This window comes from Odocoileus virginianus, chromosome 10 (genome assembly GCF_023699985.2).
Source record: "Odocoileus virginianus isolate 20LAN1187 ecotype Illinois chromosome 10, Ovbor_1.2, whole genome shotgun sequence".
Lineage (NCBI taxonomy): Eukaryota > Metazoa > Chordata > Mammalia > Artiodactyla > Cervidae > Odocoileus > Odocoileus virginianus.
The window spans coordinates 28,351,275-28,378,664 of NC_069683.1; the positions used below are offsets into that span (position 1 = coordinate 28,351,275).

The 27,390-nt window shown below is 37.4% G+C and overlaps 1 protein-coding gene across 2 annotated transcripts in view; it reads right to left on the bottom strand.

Moving 5' to 3' along the window:
• The window catches only part of PPME1 (protein phosphatase methylesterase 1), a 53,814-nt gene that overhangs the window by 19,259 nt on the left and 7,165 nt on the right, over positions 1–27,390 (bottom strand). For both annotated transcript variants that reach the window (XM_070473264.1, XM_070473265.1), the window contains exons 2-5: positions 12,121–12,215; positions 11,485–11,576; positions 4,881–4,938; positions 4,382–4,433 (exon numbers count right to left, since the gene is read on the bottom strand). In XM_070473264.1, coding sequence (XP_070329365.1) covers positions 4,382–4,433; positions 4,881–4,938; positions 11,485–11,576; positions 12,121–12,215 — 297 coding nt within the window. The remainder of the gene's footprint in view (positions 1–4,381; positions 4,434–4,880; positions 4,939–11,484; positions 11,577–12,120; positions 12,216–27,390) is intronic.

Consider the following 27,390-nt stretch of genomic DNA (forward strand, 5'->3'; position numbering starts at 1 on the left):
AACCTAAAATAGTCCTGAAACTCTGAACAAATCATTCAACTACTCTATGCTTCAGTTTCCCCATCCATGAAATAGGAAAACAATTTTTTTAAGCATTATAATGTAGCAGTTTGACATCATCTGCAAGATGAACTGGAGATCTAGTTTATTTTTTGCTGTGTGAACTTGGGTTAGTTACTTAATCTCTTAGAGTTTCAACATCTATAAAATGAAGATAAGAATATCACTATTCTGGATTGCTCTGAGGATTACTGAGACACTCGTAGTGAAAAGAGTATTTTCATCACTTTACTTTGAAAAGAGTAAGGTGTTACACAAATATTAATTATTGTTTATAATTTGTCATGTAAAGTTGTTTGAAGTATGAATGCAAATGTAGTGTTCTAAGAAACCAGAAAAATGTTCAGAGCTAATTTTTACTGGCTTCTGTTCCAGTCTTTAATTACGAGTGAACCTATTTAACAAAGTTAAACCCCAAAGCTTTGAAAAGGAGAAGTAAAGCAGAAACTTTGTTTTTCATTCGTGTATGGGCCTTCTTTGCTATAGGAGGAGTAAGTAAGGTGCGCTTCTAGAGACCACTGGCTCTACTGTCTTCTGGGAGTGAGTCAGTCAGTCAACTTCAAGCAGTTTTGTCTTGCTGAATGTCACTACATACCTCAGGCACTCACGCACTGTCAGCCATATAGCAGCTGTGAATGTAGGGACACAGTCTTTCAAATATGGTTCTCCACAGTATTTAGAATGGCAAAAATAAATATTATTTCTGAAGGAATTAATCTTAAAAATCTCATACAATTATAGATATGAATAGGATAGTTGCAGTATCTACAGACAATGTGAATGAGAAATAAGCAGGCCACTCAACTTTATAAGCAAAAACAAATAATTTTTAATATTCCCTCAGAGTTAAATTTAAGGCTAAAAGTTTTGGTTTGTTAGGTTTAATGAGTAAAATAAAAGGATGCTATGAAAGATTATCTAGTTAGTAACTGGATATACAATTTTGGTAGATGCTATCTAGGGGGATCCTGTCATATTTATTAATACTAGTTCATTTCCTGAGAAGCAGTATAGCGTATCACAGACATGACAGAAAATGGAGTATCAGAGTAAGCTGAGCTCGAATCTCGGCCCTTCTGCTTTCAGTGGAGTTTCATTTTTACATAGAGTTTAGGTTCTAAGTTGATGTGAAAGGCAAAACCCATGCTGTCAGCACTACTTGAAAACCCACCAATTGCCCATTAAAATGCCCATTTTAAGATTTTTGTTTCACAGAGTGACTGAATTCAGAAACAATATAAATGCTTTATTGCTTCACCTATTTCAGCAAGAATCCAACTTGTTGGCTCTTCTGATTCTTGGTAATTATCTTCAGTTCTTACAGAAGGTTTTAATCATTTATTTTCTTTTGAACTTTTTGTGTGAGTTATCAACTTATTATCTCTTAGCTCTTATTCACCATTTACATGTTCCACAATAACTGGATGAGGCCTTCAAATATTTTTCCTTTGCTAGCTGGCAAGATGTCAAGCTATGCCAGTGGAGGGCAAAGAAGAGATACTGCAGAGAGAGAGGGTTTTGTTCCCAGTGTGCACTGACTCCACAAGCTCCTGGAACTTGTCTAGCATCCAGGATCTGCAGCACACATAGCTTTTCCGGTGACCAGCTCTTGCAACACAGAAGGTTTCTCCAAACACTCCATCCCCCTATCCCTAGTGTTCTTTTATTCTCCCTAGATTTTGGAAGTATAATTGGTATATAAAAATGGTACATAATTACTGTATACAATTGGTAAGTATACACTCCTATTATCATCACCATGATCAACTCCTGTTATCATCACCATGATCAAGGGAATAAACACATCCATCACCTTCAAGATTCCTTGCACTGCTCATTGTGTGTGTGTGTGTGTGAATGCATACATATGCATGGTAGAAAGACTTTACATGAGAGCCACCCTCCTAACAAACTTCTAAGTGCACAGCAGCATTAACTATAGGCATCATGCTGTACTGCAGATCTCTGGAACCGTCCCTGGTAATTTTGCTGCAGAGTGCCTCTGGTGAGACAACTCCATGTGAACAGCTTCCCCGAACTCAAAAGGGCAGATTTCTGGCAAGTTCTGCCAACAAAGCATCAAAGTGACTTCTATATCTTCAGTAAGCCATCACTAGTGCCCTCTCCAACAAGGTCTAGATCTCAATCTTTTCCACTCAGGTGCTGTCTCGGTCTGAGGAGAGATAGGAAGTGGCTGCTTCTTACATCTGCTATTTCTAGTCTCTCCTTCTGTTTTTCAAACTTGTCCCCAGCTTCCCTGAGATGTAACTGATAGATAAAATTATAATATACTTAAAAAGTGTACAATGTGATGATTTGACATATGTATACGCTGTGACATTGATTCCCATAATCAACTTAATTAACCTCATATTCTTTAGAGTTCTTACTTTTTACCAGCCAATTCCTCATTACTCCAGTCCCCTGTTATAATTAATAAATCTTTATATTAAGCTTTCCTTGTTTATTACTATCTGATTTCTCTCTCCTGATTGTCCCAGATTCATACATGATTAGGCAATATTTCCTTAAGGTCATCATCAATTCTTCAATTTCTTCAGTCTAGCTGAAGAATGTCAGTCAAGCTATCACATCCTTGTCTGGCTGACTGGCCACTTAGATGATACATTTCACTTTTTTGTACCCTTTAAAAATCATCTGCAAATCTTTCTATGGGCATTACATGCTTGATTATTTCAGGCTTTACTGTTCTCATATTACAAAGGAAAAAATGAGGGAGCAGATTCTTGGCTCTCCTTTCGTGGTTTCTCAGGCACGATTATTGAGCTGAATGGTTCTCACACACTGTTATTTCTCTCTCTTTGCCAAGCACTACGGTTGAGTGATCACAGTTCAGGTCCATTAACTGTGTGACCTCACATGGTTAGTTACTGTGCTAGTTTCCTCATTGATAAAAAGGTGACAGTATTTACACTATGGATTAAAACAAATAATTTATTCTAAATAAATGTTTAATTTACACTTAATAAAGCCTGGAAGATAGAAATCACATAAATAATATCTACTATAACAATACAATTTTGGCCACATGAGTTTGGGTTCTGAAGGAAAAACAGAACTTATATCCAGATTCAACTTTACTTATATCCAGATTCAAGCTGCTAAAGTAAGAAGGGACAAGGTATTTTTGGTGCCAAAAAAATACTTGAGAGCACATGCATTAAACACATGAGAGAGCACATGTTAAAAGCAAGGTAGCTTAAAAAAGCCTGTTTACAATACAGAGCGTTGTATGTGTATGTACTCAGTTGTGAGTGAGTGACCCCATGGACAGTGGCCCACCAGGCTCCTCTGTCCACAGAATGTTCCAGGCAAGAATACTAGAGTGGGTTGCCATTTCCTACTCTAGGGGATCTTCCCAACCCAAGGATCAAATTCGTGTTTCCTGCATTGGCAGGCAGATACTTTACCACTGAGCTACCAGGCAAGTCCATACAATACAGAATAGTGGTTCCCAAATACCAGTCATGGGACTGGCTGCATCAGATTCCTTTATAGAAATTTATCAAAATATAAATGCCCAGACCCACTGGTAGAAGCAGTAATTCAAAAGCTGTGAGGCAGGGCTGAATGATCTGTACTTTAAATCATTTCTCAGATAATTCTGATGAATGGCCAGGTTTGAGAGCCACTGTAGGTGCTGTACTCATCTTTTACTCTGCAGTTCAGGGTATAATCAGTTAATTCTTTAATACCTTGTTCCCATCTTACTATAAAGCTGGAAAAGGCATGTGGGCAGGAATCTTAAGAATATCCTAGAGGGCCTTTTGCAAACAACTATTTTTCTTTTTTTTTAAAATATTTATTTATTTATTTGGCTGTGTCAAATCTTAGGTGAGGCATGCAGGATCTTCAGTTATGGCATATGGGATCTAGTTCCCTGACCAGAGGTCGAACCCAGGCCCCCTGTATTGGGAGCTCGGAGCCTTAGCCATTGGACCACCAGGGAAGCCCAGTAAACAACTATTTTTCAAGCTTGGGTCCCCAGTAGATATTCAGATTCTATTCAACTGTGTGAACAGAAGGAAACTTTTCAAAAGCTAATACAGACTAAACTGTTTCCTGAAGAATTTTCAGGGCATCATTTTAAATGATGACCATCATATTGAATATACCAAGAAATTGGAGGTTTCTTTCAATATTAAATAGTAAAGAAACACCAGAAATAGAGGAAAGAAAAAAGAAGTAAAATGTTCTCTGTTATTCATTGTTCAACAATCTCACCAGGAGAGCCATAAAGATAAATTATTATTTATGGTAGTAATGTAAGCCAGGTGATTGTATAAACAGTATTACTTACTTTGCCATTGTTTCCGCAGACAGGTCTTCAGAATTCCTGACTTTTGTTTCACCTAAAAAGAAAATATTTTAAAAATAAAATTCCCAAGGAGATAAATGATAAAATCAGAGTACTGTCTTCCAAAAATCTCACTTTAGGACAATGAAATGGGGACTTTATAATTGTACATGATAGGCACAGCAAGGATTTTCTGTTACAGACTTATCTTTATGAAGGATAATTACAGTAGCAAATGAGGAGGATAATTACAGTAGCAGATTTTTCCACATTCCTTATACACCACCAGCACTGGAATTTGGTTACATTAGCAGACATTTTCTCAACAAGATATATATGTGTGTGAATTTATGAAATATTTGTAAAAACTAAAAGCTAGGATTTCCCTCAAAATGCCAAAATGGAAATGACCAAACCCAGTGAACTTTTTAATACTTTACACTATTCAAAAGGGTTGGCAAATATGTCATTGAGTCAGTGAGTAATTAAAAACTTCACTCACCATGACCTCGAAGATCCAAAGCCACAATCCTACATTGAACTCTACTAATGATTGCTGCCTAGGAGGAAAAGGGAAAGTATTATATAAGATACATCAGGGTTAGCAAATCTTTCCCCATTACCAATGATAACTTTGTTGGGTGAACTGCCATCAGAATTAAAGGATCCCAAGAGAATCAAAGGAATTCCCCTTTGAAAAAAAATTTTAAAACTAATGACTCTGTTTTCTTAGTACACATTCTGGCTCTATCCCAACTTCAAAATATGAAATCCCTCTTTAAAATTTAACTCTTCCTAGCTTTCCATGAAACAGAATAAGCACCTCTAAGCAAAGCCCCTCTGAACTCTGCTATCACCTGTGATTTTCATCCACACTCACTGGTTATCTTTTCCCTATTCTAGAAGGGAAATTCTCTAGATAAGAACCAGTGAGTCAGTCTATATCTTGGTTCAGCATATCACACAAATGTGACATTCAGATAATGAAATAACCTTGAAAGCAGCACAAGTCATAAAATTTACCAAAGATTCACTTAAGATAGAGCAGCAGTACACATATAAGTTTGTGCCAATTAAAAATACATTGAAAAAGAAATCATAATATCATGAGCAAGTACAATTTTATTGGTTTAAACAAAACTGAAATTGAGGATCTTCTTCCTCAAATGAACTAGATTCTTTGACAGTAATACGTCACAATTAGTGTTAGTAAACGTCATCGACACTTTTTTAACTTTTAAGAAAAAGATAGGACAACTATCTAGGCTAACTCCTACATTTTATGAATGAGGAAACTGAAGTCAAGAGAAAGGAAACTATTTTCTTGGGATCATACAACTAGCAGTAAAAATAAGACCAGAACCAAGGTAAGCTACTAACATAACAGTCAATGTATAACATAAAACAAATCAAAGCTCTTAAATCACATTTTCTCATTTTATTTTTAATTGACTAAACATTTTTAATATACTCACATTATAAAAATACAGAAAATTAGTAAGAAAGAGAGGAGAAAAAAGCTCATGATTTGCCATCTAAATGTCATCTCTTTGGATGTTTTCTATGATCTCTTTCCCCAACTCTACTGAAATATTATTGACATAAAACATTAAGTTTAAGGCACTGGATATGATCATTTGATACATGTGTATATGTAAAATAGTTATCACAATAACCTCCAGCCTCTCACATAATAATCATTTGTGTGTGTGGATAACATTTAAGATCTATTCTCTTAACAACTTTCAAGTATTAATACCATAAAATTAATTAGTCACCATGTTGTACATTTAACAGATTCCCAGAACTAATTCTTCTTACCGCTGGGAGTTGGTACCCTTTGACCAACATCTCCCCATTCCCCCACCTCCTCAGTTCAGTTCAGTTCAGTCGCTCAGTCATGTCCGATTCTTTGCGACCCCATGAATCGCAGAACGCCAGGCCTCCCTGTCCATCACCAACTCCCGGAGTCTGCTCAAACTCATGCCCATCGAGTTGGTGATGCCATCCAGCCATCTCATCCTCTATCGTCCCCTTCTCCTCCTGCCCCCAATCCCTCCCAGCATCAGGTCTTTTCCAGTGAGTCAACTCTTCCCATGAGGTGGCCAAAGTATTGGAGTTTCAGCTTCAGCATCAGTCCTTCCAATGAACACCCAGGACTGATCTTCTTTAGGATGGACTGGTTGGATCTCCTTGCAGTCCAAGGGACTCTCAAGAGTCTTCTTCAACACCACAGTTCAAAAGCATCAATTTTTTGGTGCTCAGCTTTCTTCACAGTCCAACTTTCCACATCCATACATGACCATTGGAAAAACCATAGCCTTGACCAGATGGACCTTTGTTGGCAAAGTAATGTCTCTGCTTTTTAATATGCTATCTGGGTTGGTCATAACTTTCCTTCCAAGGAGTAAGCGTCTTTTAATTTCATGGCTGCAGTCACCATCTGCAGTGATTTTGGAGTCCCCAAAAATAAAGTCTGACACTGTTTCTACTGTTTCCCCATCTATTTCCCATGAGGTGATGGGACCAGATGCCACGATCTTAGTTTTCTGAATGTTAAGCTTTCAGCCAACTTTTTCACTCTCCTCTTTCACTTTCATCAAGAGGCTTTTTAGTTCCTCTTCACTTTCTGCCATAAGGGTGGTGTCATCTGCATATCTGAGGTTATTGATATTTCTCCGGGCATTGATTCCAGCTTGTGCTTCTTCCAGCCCAGTGTTTCTCATGATGTACTCTGCATGTAAGTTAAATAAGCAGGATGACAATATACAGCCTTGACGTATTCCTTTGCCTGTTTATAACCAGTCTGTTGTTCCATGTCCAGTTCTAACCGTTGCTTCCTGACCTGCGTACAGGTATTTCAAGAGGCAGGTCAGGTGGTCTGGTATTCCCATCTCCTTCAGAATTTTCCACAGTTTATTCCCACCTCCTAGCCCTTGACAATCACCATTCTACTTTTTTTTTTTTTCCATTTATTTTTATTAGTTGGGAGGCTAATTACTTTACATCATTACAGTAGTTTTTGTCATACATTGAAATGAATTAACCATGGATTTACATGTATTCCCCATCCCGATCCCCCCTCCCACCTCCCTCTCCACCCGATCGCTCTGGGTCTTCCCAGTGCACCAGGCCCGAGCACTTGTCTCATGCACCCAACCTGGGCTGGTGATCTGTTTCACCCTAGATAATATACATGTTTCAATGCTGTTCTCTTGAAACATCCCACCCTCGCCTTCTCCCAGAGTCCACAAGTCTGTTCTATACATCTGAGTCTCTTTTTCTGTTTTGCATATAGGGTTATCGTTACCATCTTTCTAAATTCCATATATATATGTTAGTATGCTGTAGTGTTCTTTATCTTTCTGGCTTACTTCGCTCTGTCTAATCTCATTTTCTATGAAGTCAGCTTTTTTAGATTCTACATGTAACTGAGAACATATATTATTTATCTTTATCTGACTTATTTCATCTAGCACAACGCACTCAAGGTCCTCCATGTGGTTGCAAACAGCAAGATTCCTTTTTTTTTCATGGCTGAATATTCCTGTGTGTGTGAGAGAGAGACATGTTTTGCATGGAATTATTCAGTTTTCCCAACACCATTCATTTTAGAGATTATCTTTTCCCCATGGAGCCTTCTTGGAGTCCTTGGAATTTTTGGTTTCAGTCAAGTTGAACTTATCAACCTTTTTTTTATGGCTTCCACTTCATGTGGCTGCCCCACACCATATATTAATGTTCTTACCATCTTTTTAAATTCAGTAGTTTAATCCATTTGGATTTTTTTATATTAACTTATTTTTATACATGGGCTTATTTCCAGATTCTTTCTGCCAATACCATACTACTGATAAGAGTTTTAGAATATGTTTTCTTTCATGTACTGTTGAAGCCTTGCTTGGAGAATTTTGGGCATTACTTCGCTAGCGTGTGAGACGAGTGCAATTGTGTGGTAGTTTGAACATTCTTTGGCATTGCCTTTCTTTGGGATGGGAATGAAAACTAAGCATTTTCCTCTATGACCCACATCCCAGAATATTAGAAACAAAAGCCAAAATAAACAAATGGGACCTAATGAAACTTAAAAACTTTTGCACAACAAAGGAAACTATAAGCAAGGTGAAAAGACAGCCCTCAGATTGGGAGAAAATAATAGCAAACGAAGCAACAAAGGATTAATCTAAAAAATATACAAGCAACACCTCCAGCTCAACTCCAGAAAAATAAATGACCCAATCAAAAAATGGGCCAAAGAACTAAACAGACATTTCTCCAAGGAAGACATACAGATGGCAAAAAAAAAAAAACACATGAGAAGATGCTCAACATCACTCATTATCAGAGAAATGCAAATCAAAACCACAATGAGGTACCATTACACGCCAGTCAGGATGGCTGCTATCCAAAAGTCTACAAGCAATAAATGCTGGAGAGGGTGTGGAGAAAAGGGAACCCTCTTACACTGTTGGTGGGAATGCAAATTAGTACAGCCACTATGGAAAACAGTGTGGAGATTTCTTTAAAAACTGGAAATAGAGCTGCCATATGACCCAGCAATCCCACTTCTGGGCATACACACCAAGGAAACCAGATCTGAAAGAGACACATGCACCCCAATGTTCATCACAGCACTGTTTATAATAGCCAGGACATGGAAGCAACCTAGATGCCCATCAGCAGACGAATGGATGAGGAAGCTGTGGTACATATACACCATGGAATATTACTCAGCCATTAAAAAGAATTCATTTGAATCAGTTCTAATGAGATGGATGAAACTGGAGCCCATTCTACAGAGTGAAGTAAGCCAGAAAGATAAAGACCATTACAGTATACTAACACATATATATGGACTTTAGAAAGATGGTAACGATAACCCTATATGCAAAACAGAAAAAGAGACACAGATATACAGAACAGACTTTTGGACTCTGTGGAAGAAGGCGAGGGTGGGATGTTTCAAGAGAACAGCATCGAAACATGTATATTATCTAGGGTGAAACAGATCACCAGCCCAGATTGGATGCATGAGACAAGTGCTCAGACCTGGTGCACTGGGAAGAGCCAAAGGGATCGGGTGGAGAGGGAGGTGGGAGGGGGGATCGGGATGGGGAATACATGTAAATCCATAGCTAATTCATGTCAATGTATGACAAAACCCACTACAATAGTGTAAAGTAATTAGCCTCGAACTAATAAAAATAAATGAAAAAAAAAAAAAAGAAAACTAAGCTTTTCCAGTCCTGTGGCCACTGCTGAGTTTTCCAGATTTGATGGCATATTGAGCACAGCACTTTCGCAGCATCATCTTTCAGGATTTGAAATAGCACAACTGGAATTCCATCACATCCGCTAGCTTTGTTCAGTGATGTTTCCTAAGGCCCACTTGACTTCACATTCCAGGATGTCTGGCTCTAGGTGAGTGATCCTACCATTGAGATTATTTGGGTCATGAAGATCTTTTTCATATAGTTCTTCTGTGCATTCTTGCCACCTCTTCTTAATATCTTCTGCTTCTGTTAGATCCATATCATTTCTGTCCTTTATTGTGCCCATCTTTGCATGAAGTGTTCCCTTGGTATCTCTTAATTTTCTTGAAGAGCTCGTCTTTCCCATTCTATTATTTTCCTCTTTCTTTGCAATGATCACTGAGGAAGACGCTCTTATCTCTCCTTGCTATTCTTTGCAACTCTGCATTCAAATGGGTATATCTTTCCTTTTCTCCTTTGCCTTTCACTTCTCTTCTTTTCACAGTTATTTGTAAGGCCTCCCCAGACAGCCATTTTGCTTTTTTGCATTTCTTTTTCTTGGGGATGTTCTTGATCCCTGTCTTCTGTACAATGTCAAGAACCTCCATCCATAGTTCATCGGGCACTCTGTCTATCAGATCTAATCCCTTGAATCTATTTCTCACTTACACTGTAAGGGATTTGACTTAGGTCATACCTGAATGGTCTAGTGGTTTTCCTTACTTTCTTCAATTTAAGTCTGAATTTGGCAATAAGGAGTTCATGATCTGAGCCACAGTCAGCTCCCAGTCTTATTTTTGCTGACTGTATAGAGCATCTTCATCTTTGGCTGCAAAGAATATAATCAATTTGATTTTGGTAATTGACCGTCTGGTGATGTCCATGTATAGAGTCTTCTCTTGTGCTGTTGGAAGAGGGTGTTTGCTGTGAAGAGTGCATTCTCTTGGCAAAACTCTATTAGCCTTTGCCCTGCTTCATTCTGTACTCCGAGGCCAAATTTGCCTGTTACTCCAGGTGTTTCTCGACTTCCTACTTTTGCATTCCAGTCCCCTATAATGAAAAGGACATCTTTTTTGAGTGTTAGTTGTAGAAGGTCTTGTAGGTCTTCACAGAACCATTCAACTTCAGCTTCTTCAGCACTACTGGTCAGGGCATAGACTTGGATTACTTTGATATGGAATGGTTTGCCTTGGAAAAGAACAGAGATCATTCTGTTGTTTTTTAGACTGCATCCAAGTACTGCATTTTGGACTCTTTTGTTGGCTATGAGGGCTACTCCATTTCTTCTAAGGGATTCTTGCCCACACTAGTAGATATAATGGTCATCTGAGTTAAATTCACCCATTCCAGTCCATTTTAGTTCACTGATTCATAAAATGTCAACGTTCACTCTTGCCATCTCCTATTTGACCACTTCCAATTTACCTTTGATTTGATTGATTTCCAATTTGATTCATGGACGTAACATTCCAGGTTCCTATGCAATATTGCTCCTTACAGCATCAGACTTTGCTTCTATCACCAGTCACATTCACAACTAGGTGTTGTTTTTGCTTTGACTTCGTCTCTTCATTCTTTCTGGAGTTATTTCTCCACTGATCTCCAGTAGCCTATTGGGCACCTACCGACCTGGGGAGTTCATCTTTCAGTGTCCTATCTTTTTGCCTTTTCATACTGTTTATGGGGTTTTCAAGGCAAGAATACTTCCTGAAGTGGTTTGCTATTCCCTTCTCCAGTGGACCACATTTTGTCAGAACTCTCCACCATAACCGATCCATCTTGGGTGGCCCTACACGGCATGGCTGATAGTTTCATCGAGCTAACATTAACTTCCACTATCAACTACTTACTTACCGTGAACACAGCCCAGGAAAGGGCAGAATGGCCTCCTCCATGCAGAAGGAGTAGGACTGGACCCTCTGAACCACTCTTGTAAACTCGAAAAGTGTATGAATAGTTAAAGATAACATATCTAAGCTTTTGCTCACTGAAATTTTTGATTACTTAATTATGATGATGCCAATCAGAAAATTCAGACAGGACTAAGCTATAAGCAAAGCTGCAGGTTTCCAAGCTTAAGAGACACTTACGGAGAAGTTTCTGAAACACCAGACCTGTTTTTAAGGCATGGGAGCTGTGTGACCACATTTTCAATGGAAAAAAAATACACCGAACTATTCCCTTTGCCCTAATGAGGACATAATTCCTGGTTTCTAGACAATAAACTGGTTCAACTCACTTGACTCATGAAACTGTCCCCTCAAAAGATATATCAGTTTCAGGAATTTAATTTCTTAATCCCTTCCCATGTATTAGACAATTATAGCCAAATAAGATATTAATAGTCTTACAAATAACATCCCATGTCGTGCAAGGAACAGACGGTTTAAAAATGAAATAAACAGCAAAAATAAAGAACATTTTAGGAACTATACAAATCTTTGTAGACACTATAAATTTATTAAGGAATACGCCAGTTTGCAAAGGATATATCCTTGCCAGTTTCATTCTCTACTTCTACATCTTCCATGGACTCAAAGTACTGACTCCAAGGAACAGGAGAAAAGTCCCGCCTTCTTCCAGGGCTAAGGGTAAGAAAAAGAGAGAGATTACAAATAAAACATAGTCATGCATGAAAAGATAAAATCTTGATCAAAATATTAAACCTGAAATGAAAACAGCATTTCTCTTAAAGATATAAAGAGTTTTTATACAGTAAGTATTACATTAAAATGTGTTTTAAAAAGCTCAAATATGTATAAAAATTTTAGGATTTTAGGAAATTCATTAGTACATTTTAATCACAAACATATTGTATATACATATATACAACACAAGTTCTCTCACCTTATTCTTGGCTATAGGCTCATTCCTATCCTTTCAACCCAGTTTAATATTGTTCCTACTACAATAATTTTTGGTCACTATTGCTTTGTCATACCTTTAATCTTCCATTTTTTTTCATGCTTCTATGTCATTTCCAAAACAAATGGCAAACTGGCCATATCAATACCTTGAATTTCTGGGCATTTATCTGAAGATAAGCTTACACATAACTGAAATGACTTATCTATTCAATGTACCATTGTCTGTAATAGAGAAAAACTGAAAATAACCTAAATATCAGCAGGTAACTGATTAAAATAAATTTTGGTGCATAGAGAAACAAGTTATAAAAAGCAATTATATATTGATAAAATTCCTTATTTGTAGACATGATACACTGTGAAGTAAACAAACATGATACACGTACTACCATATGGGTAAAAACAGGAAATACATATAAATACAATTCCTTATGTATGTTCAGACTATCTCTGGAAGTATACTGATATAACATTGATGGTAACCTGGGAGGGGAACTATGACTAGGAGGAGAGAGGAACAATTTTCAATGCACATCCCTTTCTATCTTTCTATTTTTGAACAATGTATCATTTAAAAATATTAAATCATTTTAAAACAAAACTAATCAATAAATATCCACTTACAACCTACATCTTCAACTTTGGATGGAACATAAGAAAGAAACCCTAAGTCTTCCTCTACTTCCATATCTATTCTTCTTTCCAGTAATGAAGGAAATTCAGAATTCTATTATGAGCAAAACATTAACTACTACCTAAGATCTTCTTATACATGCTATGGGACCAAACCGCGGGTATGTATAAAGTATAATATAAAGTCCCTTTTAAAAATTTAAGTGAATACAGAAGTACTCTAGGTTGACTATAATACGGAATGAATTACAATGGGGCAGGTGGGCAATCAAGGATGTATTCTCTCAACAGTCAAGTATTTATTGAATATCATTTTCTACTAGACACTGAAACAGATTAGTGGGTCTCAATCCATGTAATAAAATTACCTGGGAAGTTTTAAAAAATATTGATGCTTAGGTCTAACTCTAGAAATTGATTTAAACCATCTGGGATGTGGCCTAGGTACTGATAATTTTTAGTTTCCCAAGTTGAGAGAGAGGTGCTAGAAATACAAAGGAGAGTATACAGTTTGCAATGACAGAGGAGTTCAAACGCCTCATCAGTTCAGTTCAGTTGCTCAGTCTTATCCGACTCTTTGCGACCCCATGAATCACAGCTCACCAGGCCTGCCTGTCCATCACCACCTCCCGGAGTTTACTCAAACTCATGTCCATTGAGTCGGTGATGCCATCCAGCCATCTCATCCTCTGTCGTTCCCTTCTCCTCCTGCCCCCAATCCCTCCCAGCATCAGGGTCTTTTCCAGTAAGTCAACTCTTCACATGACAGTTCCTACCATTTCCCTATAATTCCTAACACAGTATGAACTTGGGCAAATTCAACTGATCTAAACTCTTTCTGCCTTAAATTATAGTGACTAAGTAAAATAAGATATCTTTTAAAAGAATCAAATAAATCTGGTAGTTGCTTAGTAAATGTGTAAACCTACCTTCTAATAGAAAAACTTCTTCTGTGGAAGTAAACTACAACTTTAGCCTAGAACTATTTTTCTGGTTTGCTGGTTACACTTGAATTCCTACTGGGAAACTGAAAGCAGTAGGTTATACAACTACCAAGTGGCAGTAACAGGATTCAACTCCAGTTCATCAGTCTTCAAAGTCTCTGTTCTTTATTCCAATGCTGCACTAATTCTCAGATTTTTTAAAAAATATATTTCCTTGGTTGCATTAGGTCTTCATTGTGGTGCACAGGACCTTTGCTGCATCACGCACAATCTTTCATTGCAGCACACGGACTCTCTGGTTGTGGTGCAAGGGCTCAGCTGCTCTGTGGCATGTGGGGTATCAGTTCCCCGACCAGGGATCAGACCTGTGTCCCCTTCATTGCAAGGCAGTTTCTTAACCACAGAACACCAGGGAAGTCCCCTCCAGAATTTTTTTTCTTTCTCACTCTTTCATTTATACTTCTGAAAAGTAATAAGGCTTTATTTAGGGTTTATTATCAAAGGTTTCCTGTTCAGAATCTAAATATGATTAACTTTGCCAAGGCCAAAGAAACTCCAAGTTTGCCAGGCACAAGTCAAAGAAAAAGTACTTTCTACAATCAGAAATTATTGCCAGGAGAACAGCCTCTACTTCTTTTTTTTTTTTTAATTTATTTTTTTTTCCATTTATTTTTATTAGTTGGAGGCTAATTACTTTACATCATTGCAGTGGTTTTTGTCATACATTGACATGAATTAGCCATGGATTTACATGTATTCCCCATCCCGGTCCCCCCTCCCACCTCCCTCTCCACCTGATCCCTTTGGCTCTTCCCAGTGCACCAGGCCCAAGCACTTGTCTCATGCATCCAACCTGGGCTGGTGATCTGTTTCACCCTAGATAATATACATGTTTCGATGCTGTTCTCTCGAAACATCCCACCCTCGCCTTCTCCCACAGAGTCCAAAAGTCTGTTCTGTACATCTGTGTCTCTTTTTCTGTTTTGTATATAGGGTTACTGTACCATCTTTCTAAATTCCATATATATGTGTTAGTATACTGTAATGGTCTTTATCTTTCTGGCTTACTTCGCTCTGTATAATGGGCTCCAGTTTCATCCATCTCATTAGAGCTGATTCAAATGAATTCTTTTTAATCAGCCTCCACTTCTATCTAATCTTCCTTTTAAAAAAAAAGTTTCAGGGACTACCCAACTTTCCCAACGTATGAGTAATTCCCATTGAGTTTAAAAGGCAATAATTTACACCTCAAAATGCTGTTCCTACTACCACAGAGATTTTTCAGGCATACTCCTAACATCTGCATTTCAACACATAATTGTTTATACACTCCAAGACTTGAGGACATTTGGTAATTTAGACAAGTAAAATAGTAAGGACCTTGTATGAAAACTAGTTCTAAAAAATACATGCACCCTAATATTCACAGCAGCACTATTTACAATAGCCAGGACATGGGAGCAACCTAAATGTTCATCAACAGAGGAATGGATAAAGAAAATATGGTACACATATTCAATGGAATATTACTCAGCCATAAAAAGGAATGGAATAATGCCACTTGGCAACAACAAGGATGGACCTAGAGATTATCATACTAAGTGAAGTAAGTCAAAAGAGAAAGACAAAAACAGCGTATCACTTATATGTGGAATCTAAAAATACGACACAAATGAACATACCTATGAAACAGAAACAGACTCACAGATATCGAGAACAGACTTGTGGTTGCCAACTTGTGATTGGGGATGCAGGGGGTGGGGGGAGAAAGGATTTCAAGTTGGGGATTAGCAGATGCAAACTAGTATATATAGCATAGATAAACAAGATCCTATATATCCCATGATAAACAATAGAAAATACATATTTATTCATAACTTAGTGACTCTGCTGTACAACAGAAATTAATTCAACACTGTAAATCAATTATAGTTTGATTTTTAAAAAAAACCCTTGGCCTGTATGTTAACCTTAACAATCTATTTCCAGCAGAAAGTGGAAAAATTTTAAAGGGGATGAAAAGAATGAGGGGCTATTGCACTCTTAAAACTTTTAAAATCTAAATTAATTTTCCATTTGCTAGAGACTAAAGCTTTGTTCTGCCATTATTAATTGTGTGACCTTGGGCAAGTCACTTAACTTCTCAAGGCCTGAGTTTCTTCATGTCAGATAGGTTTGTAGCATCAGTTTTATATGCTTTGTTATGAGGATTAAAGTAGTCCTTTGGCTACTCTCAAATAAGCCTGTTCCATTCTCTGGCAGCTCAAACGGCAAAGAATCTGCCTATAATGCAGCAGACCCGGGTTTGATCCCTGGGTCAGGAAGATTCCCTGGAGAAGGGAATCTTTTCCATGGCAACCCCCTCTAGTACTTCTGCCTGGAGAATTCCATGGACAGATGAAGATGAGCCCAGTAGGCTACAGTCCATGGGTTCACAAAGAGTCAGACACAACTGAGCAACTAACACTTATTTTTGTCATGGAGCCAATCATTTTCAAAAATTAGTTTATTCCTTGGATGTATGGATCCCGGTGAGGCTGCAGAAGGAGAGGGTGGTGAACTGGGAGAACAGGACTGACATATACACTATCATGTATAAAGCAGGTATCTAGTAAGAACCCTACTCTATAGCACAGGGATCTCTATGCAATGCTCTGTGGTAACCTACATGGGAAGGAAACCCAAAAAAACTCCATCTTATTTGATAGAATACATCCTCCATTAGCTTCCTGAGAAAGGGGAATTAATTTTGAAACTTTGCATGTCAGAAAATGCTGCTACCCATTTTTACACTTGACTAACAGCTTTTTTTGATATTGAAATTTTTTTTTTATATTGAAATTTTATGCTACAGACATTTCCATACTGTGGAAGGAAGTACCTTGATAGATTCAACTTTGGAAGTGTTGGCTAAAATTATACATACATTTGTATAAAAATATGTGAATATATAAAAAATAAGTACATATAAGATCACATTTATATAATTATATTTTTAAAACATATACAGGGAATTCCCTGGTGGTACAGTGTTTAGGAGCTGGTACTTTCACTGTGGTGGCCTGGGTTCAATTATTGGCTGGGGAACTAAGATCCTGCAAACTATGTTGTGTAGTGGGAAAAAACACAAAAACAAAAAACAAAGGACACCACTGAAAGTATGAAAAATCATAGATCTGATAAGGAACTTGTATTTAGAATATATAAAGAACTCATAACACAAAGATAACCCAATTTCTTAATGAACAAAGGATCTGAATAGACATTCTTCCAAAGAAGATATACAAGTGGTCAATAAGGACATGAAAAGATACTCAGCATCATTTAGTTATTAGGGAAATGCAAATCAAAACCACAACAAAGAACCACTTCACATCACTAACACAGCTTTTGACAGAAAGATTGCCAGTGACAAGTGTTGGCAAGAAAGGAGAGAGTTAGAAGCCACATCCATTGCTGATGGGAATATAAAATGGTACAGCTGCTTTGAAGAACAGTTTGTCAATTCCTCAAAAGGTTAAACAGAGATATCATATGATCTAGCAATTCCATTCCTAGGAAATTTCCCAAGGAAAATGAAAACATCATGTCTACACAAAAACTTGTATGACAATGTTCACAGGGGCATCGTTCATAATAGTTAAAAAGTAGGAACAACTCAAGTCTCTATTAACTGTTGAACAGATAAATAAAATTTGGTATAAATCCATACAATGGAATATTATTGGGCAACAAAAAAAGAATAGAGTAATTCAACATGCTACAATAAAGATGAACTTAAAATATTATGGTAGGCAAAGAGGTCATTCACAAAAGATCACATATATTGTTTAAGTCCTTTTATTATAAATGTCCAGATTAGGTACATCTATTGAGAAAGAAAACAGATGGCTGCCTAGGGCTTGGAGGTTTAAGGGAAAGTGAGGACTAAAAAGCAAGACATATTGCTCATGGGTATAAAGTTTCTTTTGGGATGCTAAACATGTTCTAAATTGACTATGGTAATGGTTGCAGAACTTTGGGCATATGCTTAAAAAAACATTGACTGTACATTCTAAATGAGTCAGTTGTATAGTATGTGAACTCTATCTCAATAAAGTTGTTACCCAAAAATGAGAAGGGGAACATTTAATTATATCATTACTACTCTAATAGAGAAAACAATGAAATTAGAAAAACACAGGTCAGATGAGACAAAATACAAAATCAGATGGCAGAAATAAATCCAAATGTATGAAAAATAAACTAATTACTCTAGGTTTTAAATATCTTAAGATGAGATTTTTTTTTTAAAATTTCCAAATACATACTTTTTAAAAAGAGACAAAAAGTTCTAAAAAAAAGATGGACAAAAACATAGTAGGCAAATATTAGACAAAACAATTTTACATTATTCTTTCTCAAACTTTAGGGCATTTTTCTATCAACTTCTAATTAAGTTACTGCTGTTGAGTTTTTTTAATTTATAGATTTTCTGTCATTTCTTACCTATACTTTTAAAATTTTATTTTACATTGCAGTTGAGTTTTAAAGAATATTTTTATCCCCCACATTTCTAAACTTTAATCTTAAAGTAGAACAAGCTTCTTCCTAGGAGATCCCTTAAACTTTCTCTTCTATTGAATTATATCTACTATACATGTTTTTATTCCCAACATCTACATTTTATTCTCTGAAACCAGGTTCCTTTTTTTTTTTTTTTTGTAATAAAAGAGCATTCTCTTCTTGTTTCACAGATGCCAAACTGTCTCGTCTCTAACAAGAGATGTTGGGGGGGGGGGTGTTTGGTTTTTTGTGGTTTTTTTTTTTTTTGGCTGTACCCCAAGGCTTGGCTTGCAAGATCTTTGTTCCCCAATCAGAGATTGAACCTGTGCCATAGCAGTGAAAGTGCCAAGTCCTAACCACTGGACCACCAGAAAATTCGAGATGCTCGCTTATTTAGTATTTTATTTTGTTCTGTGCACGACTGTTTCCTTTTCTCATTTTGTTTTGGTTTCTGTCTTTTGTGTTAGAGGCCTTCCCTGGATTACTGGTGATTCTATGAAAAGGGAGGGGAAAAAAAAAAAAAGAAAAAGGAGGGCTTGTTGACTACTGAGTATCACTGTACAGTTATCAAGTAGAGACCCAGACTTTTAAATGAAGGACTCTTCCCTTTAAATATCAATATCTGCATGTCTTTTCTCTTAGGCCAGCCATTTCTCCAGAGAGAAATCCTCCAATCTTCTGCTTGGGCCATAAAACTAGCTGTGAGCCTTCTGAAAAGGATGTGAAATCTCAATTGTCCACTCAACAAATAGGCATTAATAAGCACCTATGAGATATTATTTTAGGCACTGGGAATACTGCAGTGAACAAAAGACAAAACCCCTACTCTTGTGTTTACACTTAATAGGAGACATGAGCAAAAATTTGCAAGGTGGCAATAAGGGCCATATAAAGTCAGGAAGGGGGACAATGAATATCAGAATGGGAAGGAATGAATTTTAAATCAGGTGATCAGGGAAGGCTTCTTTAAGCAAAGACCTGAAGAAAGTAAAGGAGAAACCATAACATATTTAGAAGACACAATTATGTACTTTCACTTAATACCTGTTTCATCCAGCTGCTTTATCTTTGCTCTCATATCCCTACTATCTCTAAATCCAGAGCCACTCTGGTTCAATTTTTCCAGAAGTTAACCTGTCTCCCATTATTGAGAAATTTATTTTCAATAAATAGAGGGAAAGGAAAAGATCTGGGAGTCTAATGGAGTCAATCCTATTTTTAACCCCCTTTCAGAGGTACCTGGCATCTACAATTCCTGAATCTTTATGGGGCTGACATATGGATTAACTTCAACTTTCATTCTCTTTCTACAGTTTGCAGTTCGCTCTTCCCTGTCAGTGAATTAACAGTTTTCAACTTGCCATCTTCCTAAATCCTGCTGGTATCTTACCTTCCCTCCTTTTCTTTGTCCTTTGATTATTCCTTTTTCCAAGTTACTTTAATATAATTTCAAGGGGCTTGAGGAGAAAATGGAGAGGAATTAATGAATTAATTTCAACAACTCTCTAGGGTAGCTGCTATTATTCCTCTTTTGCAAATGAGAAAGCTAAACCCAAGAGAGGTTAAATAACTCATCCAAAACCATAAAAAGTAGCTCAGCTAGGGTCACTTCCTTATTAGGTTTTAGTACTACCCTCAAAATAATATTAGGTTCTCTCCCCATTCTTAAAATCATCAAAGCTAACAATAAGCACCCAGAAATCCCCAGGAAGAAGTGGAAAAGGATTGGTTCCTCCCATAGGGATAATGATTGGTAGAGGACTCTTAAAGCAAGCCTGAGTACCACGGAGACTAAGAAGAAAGTCAAGGTTTACAACTACAATGATGGGACAGAGCAGAAGGGTGGAGTGAAAAGGAGGAATCAAAGACAATTCTCAAGTTTCTCTGAAGTCATTCACAAAGAAAGAACAGAGGAAACCTTATAAAAGAGTTCCAACTTAACGAAACACTGATTTACCAGGTGCTTGAAAATTCTACATCCTACTCCTAATACTTCTCTGCGTTGGCCACTGATGAAAATGTTCCTCATTAACTGGGCATCATAGAATCCAAAAATGGAAATAGCAGGATTTTACACAATGTCCTGTATTAGACAAGAAAGGATACTTATGGCCCAATATACGACCGGTTGTATGAATGAAACCTTACCTCACTTAAAACCACTTTCAGATAAGATACTTAGTCTATGGGAACTTCCAACCTGCCGAGTCAGATCACACAAAAACCTGCTTTGTTTTAAACGGATGGATAAAGACAATGGCTAGAGCACAATAACAACTCTAATCTTATACTTCTGATAATTAAGAACTGTGCTTTACCCAAGTTAGAAATTTTTCTAAATTTTATTTCTACCACTCACCCAATATAAGAACAGCATAAGTAATAACATCTTTTTCAAAAACACTAAAAGTAAAGAGAAAAAAGGATATAAAGTGATCCGGCCTCAAACAAAAACACAACCATTGAGATATCAGTAATGAAAGCAAAAAAGCAGACAATAGAACACTTTATGATATTCTACAAAGATCAACTGGAGTTGTTCACTCTTATCACTGATGCGTGGCCATTCTCAGTCATCAGAACACATGGAAGCTACTATTCTGCTTAGATATATCACAATAGGAAGAAAGAGTTTTGAGGTCAGAGCTTAAAGGCCAATAAAATCCTTATAGAAAACCCTAATATTTCAGAACCAAACCCCTTCCCTAGACTCATCTAAATGCCATGACGATCCAGGATAAAAGACAAACAGCAAATATCTTTAGGGCAATTATTAAAGGGATTTTTTTCTAGTCACAACTTGCTTATATAAGCAGCTAACTTAATTTCAATTAAAGAGATCTTTGGGTATGCCTTGTATGGCAGGCCCTGATACACTTTCTGGGCATGAGGGAAATCAGCAGGCCTGAAATTTTCATCAATGAAAACTTGGTTCTTGACCTCAAAGAGCTAATGCTTGGAGGGAGATAGGCAAGCAAACAGTCACTGTATACCATAGCTATGACAGAAATAAGCCTAGGGTACCATGAGAGCTCACAGATGGGACATTCAATCTTGTTCAGGACACTTATGGGGATGGAACCAAGTCAGAGAAGGATTCACAAAGATTACATCTGGTGGGAATATTTTGTTAAATCAAATGCTATAAAAATTGGAAGTACTATTTTTATTAAACAATGACTTGGATAGGGAATAGGCAAAAGTACAAACCTTCTAATTATCAATAAAAAAGTAATTTCCCAATATTCAGTGGAAAAAAATGTTAGTGTATTCTCCAACTTAAAAATGGGCTTATATTCCAAAGGTTTGTAAAGTAAGTTGTTGGAAAAACTGAAGTACATTTCCTCTGGTTAACAGTATTATAAAATATTCGTAGATTCTCTGAGAAGCTCCATCCCCAAGTCTAATTAGCCATAATACGTTACAATGCTATTTCTGATGAAATTCAGTTAATAATAATCACGTAGTTCAGGTGATTCACATAGAAAACTGAATTTAAATTGATATTAATATATCTTGAACCATGGTTCTTATGCTTAAGGAAAAGCTGGTTTAATTAAATGGATGAGAAGGATTAAATGAAACAAACCAGACACATGTGCATTTGTGCTGGGCACTTGACAAGCATTATCTAAATTTAATCCCCACAACAATCTGGATTGCATTTTCTTAACAGGATAAACATACAGGGATATAAATATGGAATCATCAGAGGGATATAATAGGGTACAAGTTCATTTTTATATACTGTTAATAATGACAGTTTTAAAATTTCACTTCTATGCTCAAGAAGTCTGGCTCTTTCCTCACATTTACTTCCCTACTAAATTCAGGGCACACAATTCTAAGCTGATAGAAAAAATGTCGTATGTCCACTGTATCTGAGCATCATTCATTCATTGATCAAATGTTTACTGACCTCCTGTGTGCTAGCCACTTTGGGGCTAAAACACAAAAGGAGACTATTGTTAAATTAGTGAAGACTAAGCAAAAATAGATCACAATCAAGTTGTGAGATGAAATACTGTATGTAAAGGCACCATTGACTGATGATAAACCATGATTTTTGTAACACTAAAAAAAAAGAGCTACCAGGTAATTCCCTGGTGGTCCAGTGGTTAGAACTCTGCACTTTCACTGCCAAGGGAGCAAGTTCAAGCCCTGGTCAGGGAACTAAAAAAAATAAAAAGAGCTACCAACTAAAGTATGCCACGATACTTTATCAGGCAGAATTCATTTTACATTTCTTTTTATAACTTTACACCTTTAGTTAGCTATTTTTGGCTACTCTGGGTCTGCATTGCTGGGTGTGGGTTTTGTCTGTTGTGGCGAGTGGGGGCCACTCTCCAGTTGCAGTGCACAGACTTCTCATTACAGTGGCTGGTTTCTCTTGGGGCAGACTACAGGTTCTGGAGGGCAGGCTCAGTACTTGTGGTGCAAGGACTTAGCTGCTCCATGGCCTGCACAATCTTCCTGGGCTTCATAGGTGGCTCAATAGTAAAGAATCCACCTGCCAAGCAGGAGACCTGCGTTTAATTCCTGGGTCCGGAAGATCGATCTCCTGGAGAAGAAAATGGCAGCTCACTCCAGTATTCTTGTCTGGGAAATCCCATGGACAGAGGAGCCTGGTGGGCTACAGTGCATGGAGTCACAAAGAGTTGGATATGACTTAGCAACTAAACAACTAACTACTCTCATAGTAAGGCCTTACTTCAGTTCTGGAGAATGAGAGAGAAAAAGTGTCAAGTTTTGTTAAAGTAAAACTAAGCAACACGCACGAATCTTTATATACAAGAGACAAACTCCAATCATGAGTTTCAACCATATGAGCATTTTAAATCTCAAATTAGTCAATGTACTTGTAAACACTCACAATACACTCAGCCTAAATGCTTGGTGTTGACATAAAGTATTGATTCTATTTATGAACTGAAACGACTTTCAGAGGAGTATCACTTAAGTTACCCCATCTTAATGCAACTGGTGAGGAAATAAGGTTTCTTTACAGAGTGAAGCTAAACGGGTCTAGGATTTCAGTTTCTCATTCAGTCAGCACTTCAGCAGCCAGCACGTGAGACATCCAGGAAATTAAGACATGATTCCTACCCTTAAGAAGCTCTACCTGAGTAGAGCTGTCTACCTGACTGGACAGCAGATCAATAATTACAGGAGTCAGAGGGCTAAGTGTTATATCTACAGAAGACTGTGGGGGCATAGAAGATGTGCTCCTTGACTACTATGTGATAATGCCTACTAGGAGATAATAACCAAAACCAACAAAACTGTATGACCACTATGCATCAACTGTTAAGGAAATAAGGGAGAGGAAGAAGAAAAAGAGAGAGGAAAATTTTTTCCCTGCCTAGACACAAGGAATAAGAAATAAAAGTTGTATGTTTTTAGGTGAATGTCTCAAATCCAAATAGATATATTAATATTTCAACATCTACTAGGCTGCTTAAGTTTGTTAGGAGGGCAAGTAATGAGTCATGAGCTGCACAGCAGCAGTCCTAGTCATTGCTGTCACAAACTCTCCAGCTTAGGAGTCTTCTGGTGGGGACAAAATACTGAAGTTTAATTGCAGCCAGCTATTTAAAGCAAGACACCACTGCTCTTATATAAAAAAAAGAAAAGTTCTCATTAGCAACACTGAAAAGAATGGAAAGAATGGAAAGGAAGGTAACCAAATGGCTGTCTGGGATGATGAGAGTTCATTACTATTGATAAGGGCATCTTATTAAAGCAGATGACTTAGATTCTAAAAACTGTGTACTGGATCAGATTATTAAGAGATCATCTAATTCAAATCTTACTTTATGGGAAGGAATAATTAGCTGTCTATTATATAACAAGCTGTATTTTGAATTCAGCAAGAAAAATATTCCCTTTTAAAAATGTGAAAGACTCAAAGACATAAATTTCCCAAAGCCACTCTCCACAGCACTGGAGCTTAAACTCAAGCATGTCTGGTGCCACAGAAGTCTTTATAGTACACCTTAGAGTTCCTTCTGAGGCCCAGAAAGAGGAAGACTTGACCAAGTCACATGGCTTATTAGTGGCAGAGATAGGATTCCCACTTACACCTGGAAAAAGTCCATGGCAAGGACATACACAGAGACACAGTGGAAACAACTGATAGTAAACAACTTCAGCCTTCTGCCATGATTTATAATAACAAGAATTTTCAACATAATCTCTTATTCAATCTTCAAAATACAGAGTTGACCCTTGAACAACATAAGAAGAGGGGCTGGGTTTGGGGGTGTGTGTGTGCAACCCTTCATGCAACTGAAAATTTATGTATAACTTACAGTTGGCCCTGTGTACCTGTGGACCCTCCATATTTGAGATTCCACAGATGCAGTTTCAACCGACTGTCAATTGTATTAAGTGTAGTACACCTGACCCTTCCACAAAACAGCATGAGCTGCATGGGTCCACTTACACGAGGATTTGTTTTCAATAGCAAATATTACACAAGTGTAATGGTAACTACAACACAAGTGGAAGTTGGTTGAAGGTGCAGACACTAAACCATGGAATATGGAGGGCCAACTATAAGTTATACCTGGATTTTTCACTGTGGGGAGGGTCGGTACCCCAACTGTCTGTTGTTGAAGGGTCTATGGCATTTACTATCGAAAAAAAATTCATGTATAACAGGACTTGCTCAGTTCAAACCACTGTTGTTCAAGGGTCAACTATATAGGTAGTATGTGCTTGGGACTGGTTGTAAAACTGAATTTGAAGGACATCTAAGTGTGGTATATAAGGGGACCATCCTTTTAAAAGAGCTCTTTATTATTTAAAAGTTTCTTCTCTAAAAGTAACTATTTCACAGTATAAAGGAAAAAGTTTTTCCTCACCAATCAAAGGTGTTTCCTCAAATCTGACATCAAGTAACATGACAAGAAAGTCTCGTCAGGTTAAAAAAAAATTCCAATTACCCACTTTTGGAGAAATAGATTTGCTGGCAATACATCTAGCAAAAATGGAAAAATGGACATTCATTCAGAAGTGCTCAGGTCAAGGGGCTCAAATGTGGCATAAAGGGGAGAGGGAGAAAATGGGGGAGGGAGGGAAAGAGAGAAACCACTTCCTAAACCTGTGCTGTAAACAAAACAGTAGGGAATCTGAAGTCAGATTAGCCTGTTCCTCTTGTTAATATCAGAACTTAGAGCAGTTGCTGTTTACTCTCTACTCCAGACATCCCTTTCCCACTTCCCACCACTCTCTATTCCCTTAACAGAATTCCAAATAAACAGTAGCTAATAAAGATCTTTGTTATCTTTCCTCCAGTCCAAAAGAATGAATCAGAATTGGTCTAAACCAGTAATCGGAAGAGGCAATGGCACCCCACTCCAGTACTCTTGCCTGGAAAATCCCATGGATGGAGGAGCCTGGTAGGCTGCAGTCCATGGGGTCGCTAAGAGTCGGACACGACTGAGCGACTTCACTTTTATTTTTCACTTTCATGCACTGGAGAAGGAAATGGCAACCCACTCCAGTACTCTTGCCTGGAGAATCCCAGGGACGGGGGAGCCTGGTGGGCTGCCGTCTATGGGGTCGCACAGAGTCGGACACGACTAAAGTGACTTAGCAGTAGCAGTAGCAGTTACAGTAATCCCATTCCCTACTGCCAGTGATTAGTTTTAAGATGTATATGTGAACCAGTTCTAGACAGAGACTTAAGGGAAAAACCTGCTGGAAAGTTTCCCATTCTAGGGGGAAAAAAAAACAGGGACAAGCTAAGTCAGGAAAAGGTCTTTGTCCTTGTTTCTTCCTTTTTATTTGGAAAGATAGAATAATGGTAAGGTGCAAGTGGAGCTGCAGCAGCTATCCTGCAACCATAAGGTGACTGTAAGAGAAGGAAAAGCCAACATTTCTAAGGATGTCAAAGGAAAGGATGCAAAAAAGTCTGGGTCCTGATTGATACAGTTGAATAACTGAATCAACTCTGAACTTCCTATTTATAAAAAGTATTACTTCAATAAATAGTATTTCTGCTTAAATCACAAGTTGTTAACAAAAAATTAATTATTTCACATTAATGTAATATTGTTAATTTGAATTTGAGGAATTTTGTAGGCTGTGTTTAAATAGTAAATATATTTAAATAGTTTTCTAATTATATTACTCTTATACATAGGAATTTATCCCTTGTTTTAATTTGTATATATTAAGTAATATTAAATACAATATGAAACATGTCTACATTATGTAATATAAAATATTAAATGTAACACATGTCAGTACTTTCCATCGGAAATATTTTTCGTTCAAGAGGGATTTATACAATTTGGAGAACATACTTCAAGGAAGACTCAACATCATCAAAATGTTGATTCTAAGTTAACTTACATATTTAATATAATGCCAATAAAGATACTATTAAGCACCAGTCTAGTTGATTATAAAGTTTACATGTAAAAAAAGGAAAAGGAGCTAGAAAAATCCTGAAAGAGAATGAAGGGGAAGCCACCCCTACCATTTACTAAACATATTAAAAATGCCTCTCTGATTTAAAGCATAGTAGTGGCACATGGGCTTCCCCGGTGGCTCAGAGGTTAAAGCGTCTGCCTGCAATGCGGGAGACCCAGGTTCGATCCCTGGGTCAGGAAGATCCCCTGGAGAAGGAAATGGCAACCCACTCCACTATTCTTGCCTGGAGAATCCCATGGACGGAGGAGCCTGGTGGGCTACAGTCCAGGGGGTTGCGAAGAGTCGGACACGACTAAGCGACTTAACTCACTTTCGGTGGCACATGAACA